This window comes from Coregonus lavaretus, assembly GCF_964263955.1.
Source record: "Coregonus lavaretus genome assembly, chromosome: 10".
Taxonomy (NCBI): domain Eukaryota; kingdom Metazoa; phylum Chordata; class Actinopteri; order Salmoniformes; family Salmonidae; genus Coregonus; species Coregonus lavaretus.
In genome coordinates, this window is record NC_139997.1 from 6,186,753 (window position 1) to 6,207,868 (window position 21,116).

Here is a 21,116-nt window from a genome sequence, read left to right on the forward strand (position 1 = left end):
CCCACGAGTGCACATACATACAAACACACACGTACAAGAACACACACACACACACACACACACACATTGTTCATATCAATAGAGCCACACACAAATACAGAATTTGATCACTTTACTAAAAAGAATGATAACATGTTTCAATAATTGCCCCCTTGGGTGATGAATAAGTTTATTGAATTGTTTGATTCTTCAGGCTCCTAGTCAAGAGATGGGTGCAGTGGTTGCAACACAACAGGAGGTACTGAGGAACCTGAACGAGTTGAGGTGGGTAACCGTAACAACAGACATTTGTTGTTTTGTTATTATTCTTTAACTGTATTTGTTTATCACACACAGTACTGTATGTAGAGCTGATATTCCAGACAAACAAGCTATTGTTTCAATCCAGGCCATAAAGAAATCCTTATTAAATCTCATATTTAATCTCACAATACAATACTCTGCTACCGTAGGTGTCTCAGCCTAGATCTAATAATCTGCAATCTTTAGTCTCTTGCTTTCCCGTCTGAAATCCCCCCCTGGTCTGTAGGATTTACTATGATACCTTAACTACAAGCCCCCAGACTATGATACCTTAAACCTCCTCCACTACACCCCCCCCCCCCCCAAATGGGATAGACCCCTTATCTCCCCAGTAGCTCATCCCTAATCCATATTTATGTTCAGCTTTTGTTTGCTGACTCTCGCTGTGTTTTGTGCATGAAAATATGAGTCTGGGTTGCGGTTCTTTAGTTTTATAGAGCGTCAGAGCTGCATTCTAGGCGATTAAATATATATTTTTTTTTTTTTTCTTCTGATAACATCATGACTGTTGGACTGTTTCTAACGTGGACCTTGTCAGTTCTTTGAGGTGATATACCATATAGCCTAACCATTATATATGTCTGTTATTTGAGATAACCATTGTTTCCTAAATATGTCTATATTTTCAAGTTCTGATAGATTTAAAGGGATAGTTGAACCAAATGACAAAATGACATATTGGTTTCCTTACCCTTTAAGCAGTCTATTGACAAGGTTTTGACAGCAATCCATTCTTTAGTTTGATTACCTGGCCACTGTTTCCAGATCTTTACTTTTTACGGAAAGTATTCAGACCCCTTGATTTTTTTCCCACATTTTGTTACGTTACAGCCTTTTTCTGAAATTGATTAAATTGTTTTTTTTCCTCTTCAATCTACACACAATGCCCCATAATGACAAAGCAAAAGCAGATTTTTAGATTTTTCAGCGAATTTATTACAAATAAAAAAAAATGATATCACATTTACTTAAGTATTCCGACCCTTTACTCAGTACTTTTGTTGAAGAACCTTTGGCAGCGATTACAGCCTTGAGTCTTCTTGGGTATGACGCTACAAACTTGGCACACCTGTATTTGGGGAGTTTCTCCCATTCTTCTCTGCAGATCTTCTCAAGCTCTGTCAGGTTGGAAGGGCAGCGTCGCTGCACAGCTATTTTCAGGTCTCTCCAGAGATGTTCAATCGGGATCAAGTCCGGGCTCTGGCAGAGCCACTCAAGGACATTCAGAGACTTGTCCCGAACCACTCCTGCGTTGTCTTGGCTGTGTGCTTAGGGTCGTTGTCCTGTTGGAAGGTGAACCTTCACCCCAGTCTGAGGTCCTGAGTGCTCTGGAGCAGGTTTTCATCAAGGATCTCTCTGTACTTTGCTCCGTTCAACTTTCCCTCGATCATGACTAGTCTCCCAGTCCCTACCACTGAAAAACATCCCCACAGCATGATCCTGCCACCACCATGCTTCACCGAAGGGATGGTGCCAGGTTTCCTCCAGACGTGACTCTTGGCATTCAGGCCAAAGTGTTCAATCTTGGTTTCATCAGACCAGAGAATCTTGTTTCTCATGGTCTGAGAGTCCTTTAGGTGCCTTTTGACAAACTCCAAGTGTGCCTTTTGCTGAGGAGTGGCTTCCATCAGGCCACTCTACCATAAAGGCCTGATTGGAGGAGTGCTGCAGAGATGCTTGTCCTTCTGGAAGGTTCTCCCTACTCCACAGAGGAACTCCAGAGCTCTGTCAGAGTGACCATCGGGTTCTTGGTCACCTCCCTGACCAAGGCTCTTCTCTCCTGATAGCTCAGTTTGGCAGGGCAGCCAGCTCTAGGAAGAGTCTTGGTGGTTCCAAACTTCTTCCATTTAAGAATGATGGAGGCCACTGTGTTCTTGGGGACCTTCAATGCTACTGAAATTGTTTGGTACCCTTCCCCAGATCTGTGCCTCGACACAATCCTGTCTCGGAGCTCTACGGACAATTCCTTCGACCTCATGGCTTGGTTTTTTTCTCTGACATGCACTGTCAACTGTGGGACCTTATATAGACAGGTGTGTGCCTTTCCGAATCATGTCCAATCAATTGAATTTACCACAGGTGGACTCCAATCAAGTTGTAGAAACATCTCAAGGATGATCAATGGAAACAGGACACACCTGAGCTCAATTTCGAGTCTCATAGCAAAGGGTCTGAATACTTATATAAATGTGTTATTTTTAATAAATTACTAAAAACCTGTTTTCGCTTTTGTCGTTATGGGGTATTGTGTGTAGAATGATGAGGGGGGGGGACAATTAAATCATTTTTAGAATAAGGGCTGTAACGTAATAAAATGTGGAAAAAGTCAAGGGGTCTGAATACTTTCTGAATGCACTGGTAAAGTAAATGGTAAATGGAAAACATTTAAATATCCCTATTCTTTAACTACCTGTCATCTGTCAGCATCCCAGGCTTTTCATATCATCTTAGGATAATACAGATTAAGACTATGTTAGTCTTTTGTTTGAGGCTGGCGATACAAATAAAGGTTTGATTGTGGTACTTAATCCTGATGAAAGATGAGAATCTCCGTTCTTTGTCGAAAACATTAGTTACATCAATTTTTTTCTTGTCCGTTGACGATTAACAATAACATATTTGTGCTTAAGTATTATGTTGTCCTAAGGTGCTTTGGAGAAAAGGTGTAGACAGACAGATCCGATCACACAAACAAAATATTCAACAATAATGGCGAGACAAAGCCATATTCCAAGAAAATTATTAAAGAATGATCACACTTTATTTTGGATAGTCCAGATTTTAGGTCAGTAGATGCTCTACAGATATTTTGTTGATGGTATGACCGTCTGTTGATAAGCAACTGCTTGCTTAGGTTAGGGTTAAGTTTAGGATAAGGGTTAAGGTTACTGATAGTGTATAGATGGTCCATCTCTAGATGCTCTATAGACTATTCAAATAAAGTCTTACCAAAATAATAATTTGATATGATCAAATTCAGATAACATTTGTTTACTCAATTGTCAAGTTTTTTATTTTATTTTTTTATTTTATTATGTTGCAGTAAACTTAGTGATTATATTCATCAAGGCTAACTAGTGTTAATTATTAGTATTATTATTATTGGACTAGTTTTTCATAACTGTAGAATTATATGGTTGTAAAAGTATATACTGTGCCTTCAGAAAGTATTCACACCCCTTAACCTTTTCCACATTACATTTTGTCATGACTGCCAAAATGTAGTCTATTTCAGAAGAAAATAATAGCATACTCTGAGTTGTCCTGATCTGGCCATGCCATATGGCTGTGGGCTACACCAGTTCATTTAGCAGACAAGATGTGCTTAGAATTCCATGGCATTATTTTATATGATTTTATAGTATGAAGAATACAATTGAATGTAGCTGAATAAAATAGAAAGGATATTTTCTTCAAACGATTTGAGGAAGTGCGCACATGCGGCTATTCTGTGAGTGGTTAACAAAGAAACAGGTCCTCTTATATGCTTAATTTAGAGTTATTTATGCAACTTGAGTTATGATACAAACATGGATTTTTAATACATTCTAAGGCTGCATGATGCGACTGATGGTATGCGCAGGCTGCACTAGCAGAAGCACTAGCCTATGTCAATCTACTATCCCCCATAGTACAAAAATTGACCTATTCTGTGCGAGAAAGAAATATTCCATAGTCTGGGACAGTTGTGTTTTGCGATAGATCCCAAATTAATAAGAAATTAGAATGAAAAATGTATGTACTCACTAACTGTAAGTCTCTCTGGATAAGAGCGTCTGCTAAATGACAAAACATTTTTTTTTTAAATAAAACCTTTTAAAAGCAATGAGGCTGACACAACAGATCAGAAGGTTTAGCATAAAATGTTGATAAACTATTAGGCTATTTCTTCACATATGCGCAGCAATGCGCACACGGCAAATGTTCCAAAATGCAATCAGTTAGCGGGAAAACACCATTCTCAAAAGTGACCGCAAATGCGATTATGCATGTAATGCTTTTATTGTAAAGGTGCATTTGTATGGTGAAAATGATCTTCCCCAAACGTGAAACTCACCCGCTGCGTATGTATGCCAGTTAGTGCTCTACAACCGTTGTAAAGCTGAATAATGTGCTTCATTTTAAGAAGTTGTTTGGCCACTGTGATACAAACCTTATCAAAACATATAGGCCTATGGGCTAGGCTACATGAGTTGTACGACTATGATTAGAAAAAGTCATAAAAAAGGCCTGTGCTGTTTCTTGTCTTACTGCACACAAGCTGGACATCATTCAAGTGATAATATATCATTCACAAGTGATAGGCTAATATTGTCACCCATCAAACTATTCTTGATTTAAACTTGTCTTTACATATATTAAATAATATGTGTGACATTTTGTTTTGATTTTAGAATGGACCGTTATCATGCACCTGTCTCGAAACAGGGGCAGGGGGAAAATACATGTGTCATCTATGCGCTTCAATAGCGAATGGAGGACGCTTTTCCTGTGGTTCATTTTCATGCCAGCCAGGCAAGCTATACTCCTGTTGTAAGAAGCAATGTGCTTAATATTAGGAAAGTTAAGAAATAAATATAGTAGGCCTAGCCTATAGAAAGCTGATGGGATCCTCCTCTTTTTAATAGAGGCCACCAAAACTCTATTTTCTCTCGCAATTGCATAGCCTAAAGTAATGTGCACTGGATGAGCTCATGGGCTCTCATGAAGTGTTTGATTAGATTTCCAATTACGTTTGCATTGATGTCAGAGTGATTAGTGGGACAATAGAGTGCTGAGTACAAGGCAGTTAGCAAGTTTGGTAGGCAACTAATGACCATCGGCAGCATCAGAGCTTGGAGAAGCCTAATTACCGTGACTAAACGGTCACTGGAATTTGACTGCCGTCATGACTTGTGACTACCGGTGTGGCGGTAATACGTTCACCGTAATATGTTAATAGTTACAGCCTGAATTTTGTCACTGGCCAGCACACAATACCCCATAATGTCAAAGTGGAATTCTGTTTTTAGAAATGTTAATAACAAATGAAAAGCTGAAATGTCTTGAGTCAAGTATTCAACCCCGTTTGTTATGGCAAGCCTAAATAAGTTCAGTAGTAAAAATTTGCTTAAGTCATAATAACTTGCATGGCCTCACTCTGTGTGCAATAATAGTGTTTAATGTGTTTTTTTTAATGACTACCTCATCTCTGTACCCCACACATACAATTATCTGTAAGGTCCCTAAGTCGAGCAGTGAATTTCAAACACAGATTCAACCACAAAGACCAGGGAGGTTTTTCCAATGCCTCGCAAAAAAGGGCACCTATTGTTAGATGGGGGAAAAAATAAACAGACATTGAATATCCCTTTGAGCATGGTGAAGTTATTTATTGGACTTTGGATGGTTTATCAATGCGCCCAGTCACTACAAAGATACAGGCGTCCTTCCTAACTGTTGACAGAGCGGAAGGAAACCGCTCAGGGATTTCACCATGAGGCCAATGGTGACTTTAAAACAGTAAGAATGTAATGGTTATGATATGAGAACTGAGGATGGATCAACAACATTGTAGTAACTCCACAATACTAACCTAAATGACAGTGACAAGGAAGCTTTTACAGAATACAAATATTCCAAAACATGCATGTTTGCAATAAGGCACTAAAGTAAAACGGCAAAACATTTGGCAAAGAAATTAACTTTATGTCCTGAATACAAAGCGTTATGTTTAGGGCAAGATTTGTGAGAATTAAAAATATATATATAATCCATTTTGAATTCCGGCTGTGTAACACCAGCAAAATGTGGAATAAGTCAAAGGGTATGAGTACTTTTTGAAAGCACTAAGTTGTAATGGCGATGTACTGTGTTTCTTTATTATTCAAATGTACAGTTGAAGTCGGAAGTTTAACTACACCTTAGCCAAATACATTTCAACTTAGTTTTTCACAATTCCTGACATTTAATCCTAGTAAAACACACCTGTCTTAGGTCAGTTAGGATCACCACTTTATTTTATGAATGTGAAATGTCCAAATTATAGTAGAGAATTATTTATTTCAGCTTTTATTTATTTCATCACATTCCCAGTGGGTCAGAATTTTACATACACTCAATTAGTATTTGGTAACATTGCCTTTAAATTGTTTAACTTGGGTCAAACGTTTCGGGTAGCCTTCCACAAGCTTCCCACAATAAGTTAGGTGAATTTTGGCCCATTCCTCCTGACATAGCTGGTGTAACTGAGTCAGGTTTGTAGGCCTCCTTGCTCGCACACGCTTTTTCAGTTCTGCCCACACATTTTCTATAGGATTGAGGTCAGGGCTTTGTGATGGCCACTCCAATACCTTGACTGTTGTCCTTAAGCCATTTTGCCACAACTTTGGAAGTATGCTTGGGGTCATTGTCCATTTGGAAGACCCATTTGCGACCAAGCTTGGACTTCCTGACTGATGTCTTGAGATGTTGCTTCAATATATCCACATAATTTTCCTTCCTCATGATGCCATCTATTTTGTGAAGTGCACCAGTCCCTCCTGTAGCAAAGCACCCCCACAGCATTTATGCTGACACCCCCGTGCTTCACGGTTGGGATGGTGCTCTTCGGCTTGCAAGCATCCCCCTTTTTCCTCCAAACATAACGATGGTCATTATGGCCAAACAGTTCTATTTTTGTTTCATCAGACCAGAGGACATTTCTCCAAAAAGTACGGTCTTTGTCCCCATGTGCAGTTGCAAACCGTAGTCTGGCTTTTTTATGGCGGTTTTGGAGCAGTGGCTACTTCCTTGCTGAACGGCCTTTCAGGTTATGTCGATATAGGACTCGTTTTACTGTGGATATAGATACTTTTGTACCTGTTTCCTCCAGCATCTTCACAAGGTCCTTTGCTGTTGTTCTGGGATTGATTTGCACTTTTCGCACCAAAGTACATTAATCTCTAGGAGACAGAACGCGTCTCCTTCCTGAGCGGTATGACGGCTGCGTGGTCCCATGGTGTTTATACTTGCGTACTATTGTTTGTAGAGATGAACATGGTACCTTTAGGCGTTTGGAAATTGCTCCCAAGGATGTACCAGACTTGTGGAGGTCTACAATATTTTTTCTGAGGTCTTGGCTGATTTCTTTTGATTTTCCCATGATGTCAAGCAAAGAGGCACTGAGTTTGAAGGTAGGCCTTGAAATACTTCCACAGGTACACCTCCAATTGACTCAAATTATGTCAATTAGCCTATCAGAAGCTTCTAAAGCCATGACCACATTTTCTGGAATTTTCCAAGCTGTTTAAAGGCACAGTCAACATAGTGTATGTAAACTTTTGACCCACTGGAATTGTGATACAGTGAATTATACGTGAAATAATCTGTCTGTAAACAATTGTTGGAAAAAATACTTGTGTCATGCACAAAGTAAATGTCCTAACCGACTTGCCAATACTATAATTTGTTTATTTTACTGCTGCTCTTTAATTAATTATTTGTTATTAGTATTTTTTACGTATCTGTTTTTTACTTAACACTTATATATTTTTTAAACTGCTTTGTTGGTTAAGGGCTTGAGTCAAGTATTTCACTGTAAGGTCTACACCTGTTGTATTCGGCGCATGTGGCAAATCAAATATTATTTTATTTGCTACTTTTTACTTGTGGATGGCAACTTCAGGTTTTCAGGAACACATTGAAAAGTAACTTGACACTGTGTTAATCAGTCGGCGCACATTTGGATTCTAATGACAAGAATAAAATGTAATTGACTGAGGAGGGAGCGTACTGAATTAATGTATATGTTAAGGGCTAGAATTAACTCTGGATCTTCTAACAGTGACGTGTCTGTCTGGTGTGTTATAAATTAGCAGCGTGGCAGTTTCCCCAAAGTTCCCAAAGTATGGTGCATCTGACTGGCTTTAATAGCAGCCAAGGAGGTTTGCTAGCTTATTTGTGCTCTGATTACACGCAAGTGTCCAGGTAAGCAGTTTATCAAATAAAACAGTTTATTTAGCAAAATATACAGAGCTAGCTTCCTTTTGCTTCTCAGCCAACTGGTTTTTAGCTAGCTAGCTACAGCTGCTAGCCTTCTGCTAGCTAGCTGCTACTGTTGCACAGCAACTGTTGCACAGCAACCGAGTTGCTCGACTGGTTTAGAACTCTGAGATTCGGCTGAAAAGATGTTAGCATTGTCAGAAATGCTACAGAAAAGGTAGCACGTCGTTGGTTTTCATTGGGCAGAAATGTGCATGTGAGAGCGGTAAATTGTGAATTTTAATAATAAACGTTTATAACTGTAGCTTTGTTATAATATGAATTTGAGCTAGGTTTGGGCAAAACAATTGTCTGACGACCCTAGTGCTAACAACCCCTGTCAAAAATCCGATATAGGGATTCTCTGTTATGGCCGGATGGATTATGGCGAGAGGTGGGGAGTGTGTTGTGTACCGCCAAGTTGATTTGCGAATTTCCGTCGACGTTGGTTTAAATATGATGGTAGGGAGATTTGAATTTAACATTGAGCTTCAACCAATGCATACTATAGCATACAATGCATACCAACCGCTGCAACATTAATACATACTATATTTAAACACAGTACAGACAGACTGTACATCTGGCTCTATTATGCAGTAAAGTGATTGGTCTGTATGGGATTATAATCTAGTAGATGATGCCCTCGTTAAGGTCTTGACCCCTCTATAGAGACGTGAATTATGATTTATGATTGACCTCGTCTGACTGTTAGTCTCTGGTAAATTATGTTCTCTGATCTGAGAAGGGCTTTCTCATAAATGGGTCACTTGGACAAGATAAAGATTAGACTCACAGTTTAATAAATGTTCACTTACTTTCTCGAGGGAGATTTGCCTGCTTCTTAATTTTGAGAAACAAATTTAATTTTGTTTATACAAACATCTTTGACTTAAACTGTCCGGCCAACCCTCAGCTGTGTGCTCTGTGACACGTGGCCCTGGGCTTTCTGCAAGAAAAGGACACCATCTTAGCACCATTTGTCCTTGGAGGATTAGACATCAGTCTTTAAATACATCCTTCATACACAGATACAAAACATGGGATCCTTCTGATTGCTTTCTTGATGTCGCAGTTCCCTCTAGAGCTGCATACTTACAGCCTTCCAATTGCTTTCATTTGTCAGAAGTGTTTTTAGCTTGTAATCATCTTAAATGTTAAGACAATATTAATGGGAAAAGACGTACCCCTCCTGTTAGTAATAATACGTTATGAGAAAATGTAATTTAATCAGAAACGTGATCTTGTTCTCTTTATTAAAAAGTCAACTGAGTCTTATTCTGCTCTTTTGATACACGCCACTAACTCCTGCGTATTGCACATTTTCTCAATATGGGCACTTTTGATTGCACATTTACAGATGCCACAATGTAATTAAAAAACATTCTGGTTTCAATAGACAATACCATGTATTATACTGGTTTAGGTTAACCCCTAACTAGCAAACAATTTAAAAAAGAAAGGAGTATTGTAAACGGACAAATCCATCACAACCCATTTAGTGCATTCGGAACGTATTCAGACCACTTGACTTTTTCCACATTGTTACGTTACAGCCTTATTCTATTTTTTATTTTTATTTTTTTACAATCCCTCATCAATCTACACACAATAGCCCATAGTGACAAAGCAATTACAGGTGTTTAGAAATTTTTGCAAATTTATTGAAAATAGAAAACTGAAATATTACATTTTACATAAGTATTCAGACCCTATACTCAGTACTTTGTTTAAGCACCTTTGGCAGCAATTACAGCCTCAAGTCTTCTTCGGTATGATGCTACAAGCTTGGCACTCCTGTATTTGGGGAGTTTCTCCCATTCTTCTCTGCAGATCCTCTCAAGCTCTGTCAGGTTGGGAGGGGAGCATCGCTGCACAGCTATTTTTAGGTCTCTCCAGAGGGTTCAAGTCCGGGCTCTGGCTGGGCCACTCAAGGACATTCAGAGACTTTTCCCAAAGCACTCCTGCGTTGTCTTGGCTGTGTGCTTAGGGTCGTTGTCTTGTTGGAAGGTGAACTTTCGCACCAGTCTGAGGTCCTGAGCACACTATAGCAGGTTTTCATCAAGGATCTCTCTGTACTTTGCTCCGTTCATCTTTCTCTCAATCCTGACCAGTCTCCCGGTCCCTGCCGCAGAAAAACATCCCCACAGCATGATGCTGCCACCACCATGCTTCACCGTAGGGATGGTATTGGCCAGGTGATGAGTGGTGCCTGGTTTCCTCCAGACGTGATGCTTTGCATTCAGACCAAAGAGTTCAATCTTGATTTCATCAGACCAGAGAATCTTGTTTCTCATGGTCTGAGAGTCTTTAGGTGCCTTTTGGCAAACTCCAAGCGGGCTGTCATGCCTTTTACTGAGGAGTGGCTTCCGTCTAACCACTCTACCATAAAGGCCTGATTGGTGGAGTGCTGCAAAGATGGTTGTCCTTCTGGAAGGTTCTCCCATCTCCACAGAGGAACTCTAGAGCTCTGTCAGAGTGACCATCGGGTTCTTGGTCACCTCCCTGACCAAGGCCATTCTCCCCCTTACTGGTTGGTAGGTGATCAAATACTTATGTCATGCAATAAAATGCAAATGTATTACTTAAAAATCTTTTTATTTTCCAATGATGTCAAGCAACGAGGCACTGAGTTTGAAGGTAGGCCTTGAAATACATCCACAGGTGCACCTCCAATTCACTCAAATGATGTCAATTAGCCTATCAGAAGCTTCTAAAGCCATGACATCATTTTCTGGAGTTTTCCAAGCTGTTTAAAGGCACAGTCAACTTAGTGTATGTAAACTTCTGACCCACTGGAATTGTGATACAGTGAATTATAAGTGAAATAATCTGTCTGTAAACAATTCTTGGAAAGATTACTTGTGTCATGCACAAAGTAGATGTCTTAACAGACTTGTCAAAACTATAGTTTGTTAACAAAAAATGTGTGGAGTGGTTGAAAAACGAGTTTTAATGACTCCAACCTAAGTGTATGTAAACTTCCGACTTCAACTGTATATACACATCCTTCCCTAATTGGACTAAACTAGTGAACAACAATGCTTAGGCCTCTACTTCCAGCTTGTACATACTATATATATTTTATAGACACAGTCAATTTGACAATAATTCTATTTAGTTTGTTTTGGAGAGAAGAGTTTGTGTCAAAGGGCAGTAGGCGGGATTCAGACCCAAACCGACACCATAGACGGCGGCTCAGGCCACTAGGCCACCATCACAACACATTTGAGAGATTCCCAATCCTAAATTTGCCCTGGGCTAAGGTCAATACTTTTGGTATTATTTATAAATAGTTTGAAGACATTTTTTTCTGTTTTAAACCTTGGTAGATTGAATATGATATATAACATTTCACTAAGTAAGTCGTTTTTATTAAGATACTGTACATCTGGGTTAAGAACATGGGATTAATTCAGCAATCATGCCGTTTTTTGTTGGATGGTAGATTTTGTTTCTGAAGTTTAAGGATAAATGGCCTTTTGGGAGTAAAAGAGAAGATCCTAAAGAGGATTTAGAGATTGACTTTGGACCTTTCACTGTTACATTACGATTTATATATTGTTCATTACAGTACGTTGGCTGTCATTTCTTAGCTCTGGGGGGGACTTTTGGTGGGGCTTAACGAACCCAAACTGTATGAAACCCGCACTATCATTCACATTGTTTCTGGGTTGCCTTGGGTGTTCTACCGATGTGTGCCGCTGCCTTCAGAGCACGTATGCCTGTGTTGGCGTTGATCAGGTAACTGATTAATAAAGTGTATTTTAAAGGGTGTTCGGCCACCACGAGCTGCCAGAACAGCTTCAATGCGCCTTGGCATAGATTCTACAAGTGGACTTAAACCATGCCAGAAAAATGCGTTTCGGTTGGATTGTTCGAAAATAATAGTTTTTTTTATTTCGGTTTCGATTATTTGGGTTGAATGCTGTAACACAGAATAAAACAATTAATACAAGTCCCATGATGGTAGTGACTGCCCATTACTGCTTATCACCTACTAATCATTTATTCACATTACTTTAATAAAATATTTCAGTTGTTGTGTATATTACATTTGTTTTATTTGATGACTTTATTTCATTCCAAGTCATCATCTCATCTCTATAGAGCTGCTGCCTATGCTGTCTGACTAAATCACTATTTTAGTAGTTCTTCAAAGTAAATAAGGTATACATTTATGACTGCTGAATACCAACTATCAATCACTTAGATCATGTATTTTCAGGTAGAGATACCTGGTGAAGCGACAGCTGCTCTCTCTCTCTCTCCACTCACGATTGGATTCTTCTGCCTCTTCTGTATCAGGCGTAAACACTGACCACCGGACAAGTAGATGCGCAATGGATTATGGTCATTGTAGTTAATTACCACGTTTTATGCGCTAAACTATATAGGATATTGGCCTGTTGGAAACTACAACTCCCTACTACATCGCACAGTTCAGGCTGGATCTGATTTATCTCTAGAGAAACTGTGCAATGTGCTCATTGAGCTCACGGGGGGGGAAACGGAACAAAATGGAATTCAAATAATTGAACCGATGTAGGTCAATTAGTTGTTTAAAAACGGACAAATAACAGAAATGTTGGTTAATCGCTCAGCACTACTGCTAAAAAATAAACAAAGCCCCGGGGCCTATGAATTCTTAATCAAGTCCAGGAGTATTGTATACTCAGTAAACTGTCAAATGCATCACAACCCATTTAAGAGATTACAAATCCTAAATTTGCCTTTAAATTTGGCTAAAATGAATGCTTATGGTCTTAGTTATAAGTGGTGTCAATACATTATGTCTATAATGTAACTTTGCTAGATTGCAGATACAGTATATCTGGGTTAACGTGTTTTTAGAGGAGATGAATTTAGCAATCATTATTCGTGATATTTTTTGGGGTTGGAGGATAAATTAACTTTTGAAAGCAAAAGAGAATTAAGGATGAATTTGGACTATTCGCTGTAATATTAAGATGATAAATTGTTCATTACAGTATGTTTACAGTCATGACTGTAAGTCGCTTTGGATAAAAGCGTCTGCTAAATGGCATAATATTATTATTATTATTATTATTATTATTATTATTATTATTATTATTATTATTTCTCATCAAACTTTTGGAGTGGAGGAGCTGTGATCCAGCCATCCTCACAAATTATTTTGTTTTGCTATGCACACCGTTGACTAGAGGTGGATAGATACTGTATATATAGAGAGCGATAGATAGATACTGTATATAGAGATATATAGACACTGTATATATATTTACATTTTCGTCATTTAGCAGAAGCTCTTATCCAGAGCGACTTACAGATTGGTGCATTCACCCTATGATAGCCAGTGGGACAACCACTTTACTATATATATATATATATATATATATATATATATATATATATATATATATATATATATATATATATATATATATATATACACACACAGTGGGGAAAAAAAGTATTTAGTCAGCCACCAATTGTGCAAGTTCTCCCACTTAAAAAGATGAGAGAGGCCTGTAATTTTCATCATAGGTACACGTCAACTATGACAGACAAATTGAGGAAAAAAAATCCAGAAAATCACATTGTAGGATTTTTAATGAATTTATTTGCAAATTATGGTGGAAAATAAGTATTTGGTCACCTACAAACAAGCAAGATTTCTGGCTCTCACAGACCTGTAACTTCTTCTTTAAGAGGCTCCTCTGTCCTCCACTCGTTACCTGTATTAATGGCACCTGTTTGAACTTGTTATCAGTATAAAAGACACCTGTCCACAACCTCAAACAGTCACACTCCAAACTCCACTATGGCCAAGACCAAAGAGCTGTCAAAGGACACCAGAAACAAAATTGTAGACCTGCACCAGGCTGGGAAGACTGAATCTGCAATAGGTAAGCAGCTTGGTTTGAAGAAATCAACTGTGGGAGCAATTATTAGGAAATGGAAGACATACAAGACCACTGATAATCTCCCTCGATCTGGGGCTCCACGCAAGATCTCACCCCGTGGGGTCAAAATGATCACAAGAACGGTGAGCAAAAATCCCAGAACCACACGGGGGGACCTAGTGAATGACCTGCAGAGAGCTGGGACCAAAGTAACAAAGCCTACCATCAGTAACACACTACGCCGCCAGGGACTCAAATCCTGCAGTGCCAGACGTGTCCCCCTGCTTAAGCCAGTACATGTCCAGGCCCGTCTGAAGTTTGCTAGAGTGCATTTGGATGATCCAGAAGAGGATTGGGAGAATGTCATATGGTCAGATGAAACCAAAATATAACTTTTTGGTAAAAACTAAACTCGTCGTGTTTGGAGGACAAAGAATGATGAGTTGCATCCAAAGAACACCATACCTACTGTGAAGCATGGGGGTGGAAACATCATGCTTTGGGGCTGTTTTTCTGCAAAGGGACCAGGACGACTGATCCGTGTAAAGGAAAGAATGAATGGGGCCATGTATCGTGAGATTTTGAGTGAAAACCTCCTTCCATCAGCAAGGGCATTGAAGATGAAACGTGGCTGGGTCTTTCAGCATGACAATGATCCCAAGCACACCGCCCGGGCAACGAAGGAGTGGCTTCGTAAGAAGCATTTCAAGGTCCTGGAGTGGCCTAGCCAGTCTCCAGATCTCAACCCCATAGAAAATCTTTGGAGGGAGTTGAAAGTCCGTGTTGCCCAGCGACAGCCCCAAAACATCACTGCTCTAGAGGAGATCTGCATGGAGGAATGGGCCAAAATACCAGCAACAGTGTGTGAAAACCTTGTGAAGACTTACAGAAACGTTTGACCTGTGTCATTGCCAACAAAGGGTATATAACAAAGTATTGAGAAACTTTTGTTATTGACCAAATACTTATTTTCCAACATAATTTGCAAATAAATTCATAAAAAATCCTACAATGTGATTTTCTGGAATTTTTTTCCTCATTTTGACTGTCATAGTTGACGTGTACCTATGATGAAAATTACAGGCCTCTCTCATCTTTTTAAGTGGGAGAACCTGCACAATTGGTGGCTGACTAAATACTTTTTTCCCCCACTGTATATATATATCTTTTTTTGGAGGGGGGTGGTGTAGGGGGAGGGTTGAAGGATTACTTTTATCCGATCCCAGGTATTCCTTAAAGAGGTGGGGTTTCAAGTGTCTCCGGAAGGTGGTGAGTGACTCCGCTGTCCTGGCGTCGTGAGGGAGCTTGTTCCACCATTGGGGTGCCAGAGCAGCGAACAGTTTTGACTGGGCTGAGCGGGAACTGTGCTTCCGCAGAGGTAGGGGGGCCAGCAGGCCAGAGGTGGATGAACGCAATGCCCTCGTTTGGGTGTAGGGACTGATCAGAGCCTGAAGGTACGGAGGTGCCGTTCCCCTCACTGCTCCGTAGGCAAGCACCATGGTCTTGTAGCAGATGCAGGCTTCAACTGGAAGCCAGTGGAGTGTGCGGAGGAGCGGGGTGACGTGAGAGAACTTGGGAAGGTTGAACAACAGACGGGCTGCAGTGTTCTGGATGAGTTGTAGGGGTTTAATGGCACAGGCAGGGAGCCCAGCCAACAGCGAGTTGCAGTAACCCAGACGGGAGATGACAAGTGCCTGGATTTGGACCTGTGCCACTTCCTGTGTAAGGTAGGGTCGTACTCTGCGACTGTTGTAGAGCATGAACCTACAGGATCGGGTCACCGCTTTGATGTTAGCGGAGAACGACAGGGTGTTGTCCAGGGTCACACCAAGGCTGTTCGCACTCTGGGAGGAGGACACAACGGAGTTGTCAACCATGATGGCGAGATCATGGAGCGGGCAGTCCTTCCCCGGGAGGAAGAGCAGCTCTGTCTTGCCGAGGTTCAGCTTGAGGTGGTGATCCGTCATCCACACTGATATGTCTGCCAGACATGCAGAGATGCGATTCGCCACCTGGTTATCAGAAGGTGGCCACGCCACCTGGTAGGAGCGACCTGTGAGGTAGGACGCAATCCAAGAGTGAGCCGCGCCGGAGATGCCCAACTCGGAGAGGGTGGAGAGAAGGATCTGATTGTTCACAGTATCAAAGGCAGAGATATAGATAGATAGATATAGACTAATATACGATTTGGATAACATAAAATATATAATATAACGTATGCATCATATAAGGGACACATGCATTGTGTGTAGTATATCGGCCTGTGTGTAGTGGTCACGTGTGCTTGCCCACCCTCTCTGTCTCATCTCCCTCTTAATTGGGATAAGTGTTCTGGGCGTTGTTCCCAGAGAACTGTCCAGTAGCTTTACCACATGGATAAACCTGTCTGACTGTCTGGGTCACACATTCACACCCTCACATCATCTAGAAGGCGGAGACCGTACAGGTGCATCAAAGCTGGGACCGAGAGATTAAAAAACAGCTTCTATCTCAAGGCCATCAGACTGTTAAACAGTCAAAACTAGCTGGCCTCCGCCCAGTACCTTGCTTTGAACCTTAGGTCACTGTCACTAGCCGGCTACCACCCGGTACTCTACCCTGCACCTTAGAGACTGCTGCCCCATGTACATAGAGTCATTGAACACTGGTCCCTTTAATAATGTTTACATACTGTTTTACCCACTTTATATGTATATACTGTATTCTAGTCTAGACTCATCCTACATAACAGATTATTTTTTCTTCTGGATTATGTGTGTTATTTTTATTGCTAGGCATTGCTGCACTTTTGGAGCTAGCAGCGACAACATCTGCAAATCGGTGTACGCGACCGATAAACTTTGATTTGATTTGACACACTATCACAGGGAAAACACGTCCTCCAACCTTAATTCAATCATCTCCGAAATACCTTAGACTTCAAGTTCACATACCTCATTTAGATTATTTAGGTATACGAAGACATCGAGATATTCAATGAATCCTCTTCATTCTGTATTAGCTGGAATTCATTCCATGTTGTTGCCTACTTCAGATGTTGTTTACCTTGGGCTGGGGTTTTCTTAGCTACCCTTTCTGGTGTGCTGATGTTGAGATGTAGAAAATTGCTAAATTTTTCTAATTTTTCCCACTGTATGTATGTTTCTACTGCAGTGTGGACTGTGGTCAACAGTGACATAGATCTGACTCTTCCATTTTGTTTGTTTTTCTCCTCAGAAACTCATTCTATGAGTCTCTGAAACAGATTGGTGCCAGCCAGCATCAGGGCAACGCAGTAGGCATAGGGACGTATGAGACAGTCCAGCACTTCAACGACATCAAGGAACATCTGCACGTGGTCAAGAGGAACATCGAACACCTCATCACGCGCAATGGGGTTTGTCAATAGCTTATTAGATTGTAAATCTCCAGGGGTTCTCCACACGTCTTTCTCAAGTCTTTTCTTGATTCCTCGATCTTCGCCTCCTTCGCCCACCACATTGGAAGAGAAGATCCAAGGGGTCTCTCCCTCAGACCTTCTCCTCCAATGTGTTTGGAGAAGGAGGTAAAGAGAGAGGACATGAGGAATATAAATATTTACAGTATTTTTACAGTGTATCTTTGTGTCTTATGCTGCATGTAGAGCCCCAGTGAAAAGCAGGTGGTGATCTGCCCTGACCCTCCTCCAATGCCTTCCTGTTTGGGTACCACACACTTCCTGGTATTTGTCGTCATCCAATCAGTCCTGTTCTTCAGCTACATTATGTACAAGTAAGAGCAATACGTTTTTATTTATCACATGCACAAGTACAGTGAAATGCTTAATTTGCAAGCCATACAGTGCAGTCTCCAATATCAAAATAGTATAACACTTAAACATACATTTAAAAAATCAAGTGTTGTTTCGTTCATAACTCTCCTTTCTCTCCTCTCCTCTCTCTCCTTTCTCTCCTCTCACTCCTCTTTCTCTCCTCTCTCCTCACTCCTCTTTCTCTCCTCTCTCCTCACTCCTCTTTCTCTCTCTCTCTCTCTCTCTCTCTCTCTCTCTCTCTCTCTCTCTCTCTCTCTCTCTCTCTCTCTCTCTCTCTCTCTCTCTCTCTCTCTCTCTCTCTCTCATATTATTTCATCTCCCTCTACAGAAGTCAACAAGAAGCAGCAGCAAAGAAATTCTTTTGATGAAACGCTGTCATCGATATCATGACAATATTTAAATGAGGAACTGTTCATTTTGCTGGTTATTTTGGTTTATTTCGTTTTTCAAAATTGTAAATTATTGTACTTAAAAATTTGATTTTGTTTGAGAAGTTTCTTTTTTAATTTCTTTATTTTAATTTGATCTGATATTATGTACAGGGTATGTGAATGAATGCTTGTGTGGGACATTTTGTTAAAAAGATTCCAATTATGATGTAATATATTCTATACAGTATTTTGACAAGTCGTTGGGTGACATTTTGATCTTTCGACTAGTTTTTTGATAAGTTCCCACTCCCAGAAAACAAAACAAACACTGTCTACCCATTCACATAGCTTGGGAAAACTGTGGATTTAATAAATGTGCAATTTTGTATGAATTCTGAACTGTGTTGAAGAAAACCCAGAGTGGATGTCTAGTGTGTGTCTTCTTGAAACAAAATCTGGCATTTTCTTTTTTTCTTCTCAAGCAATTTACATAAACCAAAAACAAACCAACATTTTGCAGATTTGTTTTGGTCTTTGTTACTGTATGCCATCCCATTGTTTACATTTTGGTTTTCAGGTATTAAAAAAGTAGCCTAATTGTTGTTACATTTGACCTCCATAGCCTGGTCCCAGATCTGTTTGTGCTGTCTTGCCAACTCCTTGTAACTCAGCAAAGTAGTTGGCAAGATAGACTATCGTCCTGGCACTTTTGATCAGGATCCCTTTTAGAGACATTAGCTTAATGCATGGATTAGTGCTTAGTCTGGTCAAGGTTTGGTCTAAGGGAGGCAGGGTAGGCTGCTGTCTCTGGCAGGGTAGGCTGCTGTCTCTGGCAGGGTAGGCTGCTGTCTCTGGCAGGGTAGGCTGCTGTCTCTGGCAGGGTAGGCTGCTGTCTCTGGCAGGGTAGGCTGCTGTCTCTGGCAGGGTAGGCTGCTGTCTCTGGCAGGGTAGGCTGCTGTCTCTGGCAGGGTAGTCTGCTGTCTCTGAAAGAACAGAGGACATTATGCTGGGTCTTATGTGAGAGAGAACAACTCTGTGCCAGTGGTGAGGTATAGGTAGGGTTGCAATGCTACCAGTAATTTATTAAAGTTACCGGAATCTTCATAATTTTGGTAATTAATACTTTAATAACTTTTAATATGTATGCATATACAGTTCGGCATCATAACTGACTTCAGTGGGCAAAGGCTCACCTTTGATGGCTACTGGCACGCTGGAGAAGTGTGCTCTTCATGGATGAATCCCGGGTTTCAACTGTACGGGGCAGATGGCGTCGTGTGGGCGAGCGGTTTGCTGATGTCAACATTGTGAACAGAGTGCCCCATGGCGGCGGTGGGGTTATGGTATGGGCAGTCATAAGCTAAAGACAACGAACACAATTGCATTTTATCAATGGCAATTTGAATTCACAGAGATCCAGTGACGAGATCCTAAGGCCCATTGTCATGCCATTCATCCACCGCCATCACCTCATGTTTCAGCATGTAATGCAAGGCCCCTTGTCGGAAGGATCTGTACACAATTCCTGGAAGCTGAAAATGTCCCAGTTCTTCCATGGCCTGCATACACACCAGACATGTCATCCATTGAGCATGTTTGGGATGTTCTGGATCGACGTGTACGACGGCGTGTTCCAGTTCCCGCCAATATCCAGCAACTTCGCACAGCCATTGAAGAGGAGTGGGACAACATTCCACAGGCCACAATCAACAGCCTGATCAACTCCATGCGAAGGAGATGTGTCACGCTGCATGAGGCAAATGGTAGTCACACCAGATACTGACTGGTTTTCTGACCCACGCCCCTACCTTTTATTTTAAAGGTATCTGTGACCAATAGATGCATATCTGTATTCCCAGTCATGTGAAATCCATAGATTAAGGCCTACCGAATTTATTTCAATTTAATGATTTCCTTATGTGAACTGTAACTTAGTAAAATCTTTGAAATTGTTGTATGTTGTGTTTATATTTTTGTTCAGTGTAGAATGGAAATAACTGACCCTTTTATGTCAATGATTGCATATGGGTCTCTCCACACAGATAGGTAGGCGAACACAATTTTGCATACCAGTCATACCAACAGCAACAAATGGAAACCCATGAGTGCAGCAGTAGGCATATTTCAACAAATTAATGGCACTGTGTCCTAAATAAAATGTTATTTCATATTTGATCAAATTAATATATTAATCTAGGCATGCCATACAGTTAGCATGAGTACTGACAATGGAACATTGGGATATGATGTCATGTCTTGTAGAGATACACTATATATACAAAAGTATGTGGACACCCCTTCAAATTAGTGGATTTGGCTATTTCAGACACCCGTTGCTGACAGGTGTATAAAATCGAGCACACGGCCATGCAATCTCCATAGACAAACATTGGCAGTAGAATGGCCTTACTGAAGAGCTCCGTGACTTTCAACGTGGCACCATCATAGGATGCCACCTTTCCAACAAGTCATTTTGTCAAATATCTGCCCTTCTAGAACTGCCCCGGTCAACTGTAAGTGCTGTTATTGTGAAGTGGAAACGTCTAGGAGCAACAACGACTCAGCCGCGGATTGGTAGGCCACACAAGCTCACAGAACGGGACCGCCAAGTGCTGAAGCGTGTACCGCGTAAAAATCGTCTGTCCTCGGTTGCAACACTCACCACCGAGTTCCAAACTGCCTCTGGAAGCAACGTCAGCACAATAACTGTTCGTCGGGAGCTTCATGTAATGAGTTTCCATGGCCGAGCAGCCGCACACAAGC

The 21,116-nt window shown here is 40.7% G+C and overlaps 2 protein-coding genes across 2 annotated transcripts in view; both read left to right on the plus strand.

Annotated features, from left to right (window-relative positions):
* Window positions 1–201, plus strand: part of ccbe1 (collagen and calcium binding EGF domains 1) — a gene marked incomplete at its 3' end in the record, with an annotated part of 81,904 nt that extends 81,703 nt beyond the window's left edge. The window contains exon 11 of the mRNA XM_084169845.1: window positions 194–201. Within this exon, the coding sequence (XP_084025971.1) occupies window positions 194–201 (8 nt within the window). The remainder of the gene's footprint in view (window positions 1–193) is intronic.
* lman1 (lectin, mannose-binding, 1) lies at window positions 197–18,863 on the plus strand. Its single transcript, XM_084169935.1, has 4 exons — window positions 197–264; window positions 17,409–17,568; window positions 17,815–17,942; window positions 18,311–18,863. Exons 1-4 carry the CDS (start codon window positions 209–211, stop codon window positions 18,345–18,347), a joined length of 381 nt encoding a protein of 126 aa, XP_084026061.1. The 5' UTR covers window positions 197–208; the 3' UTR covers window positions 18,348–18,863.
* Window positions 18,864–21,116: the final 2,253 nt, after the last annotated feature.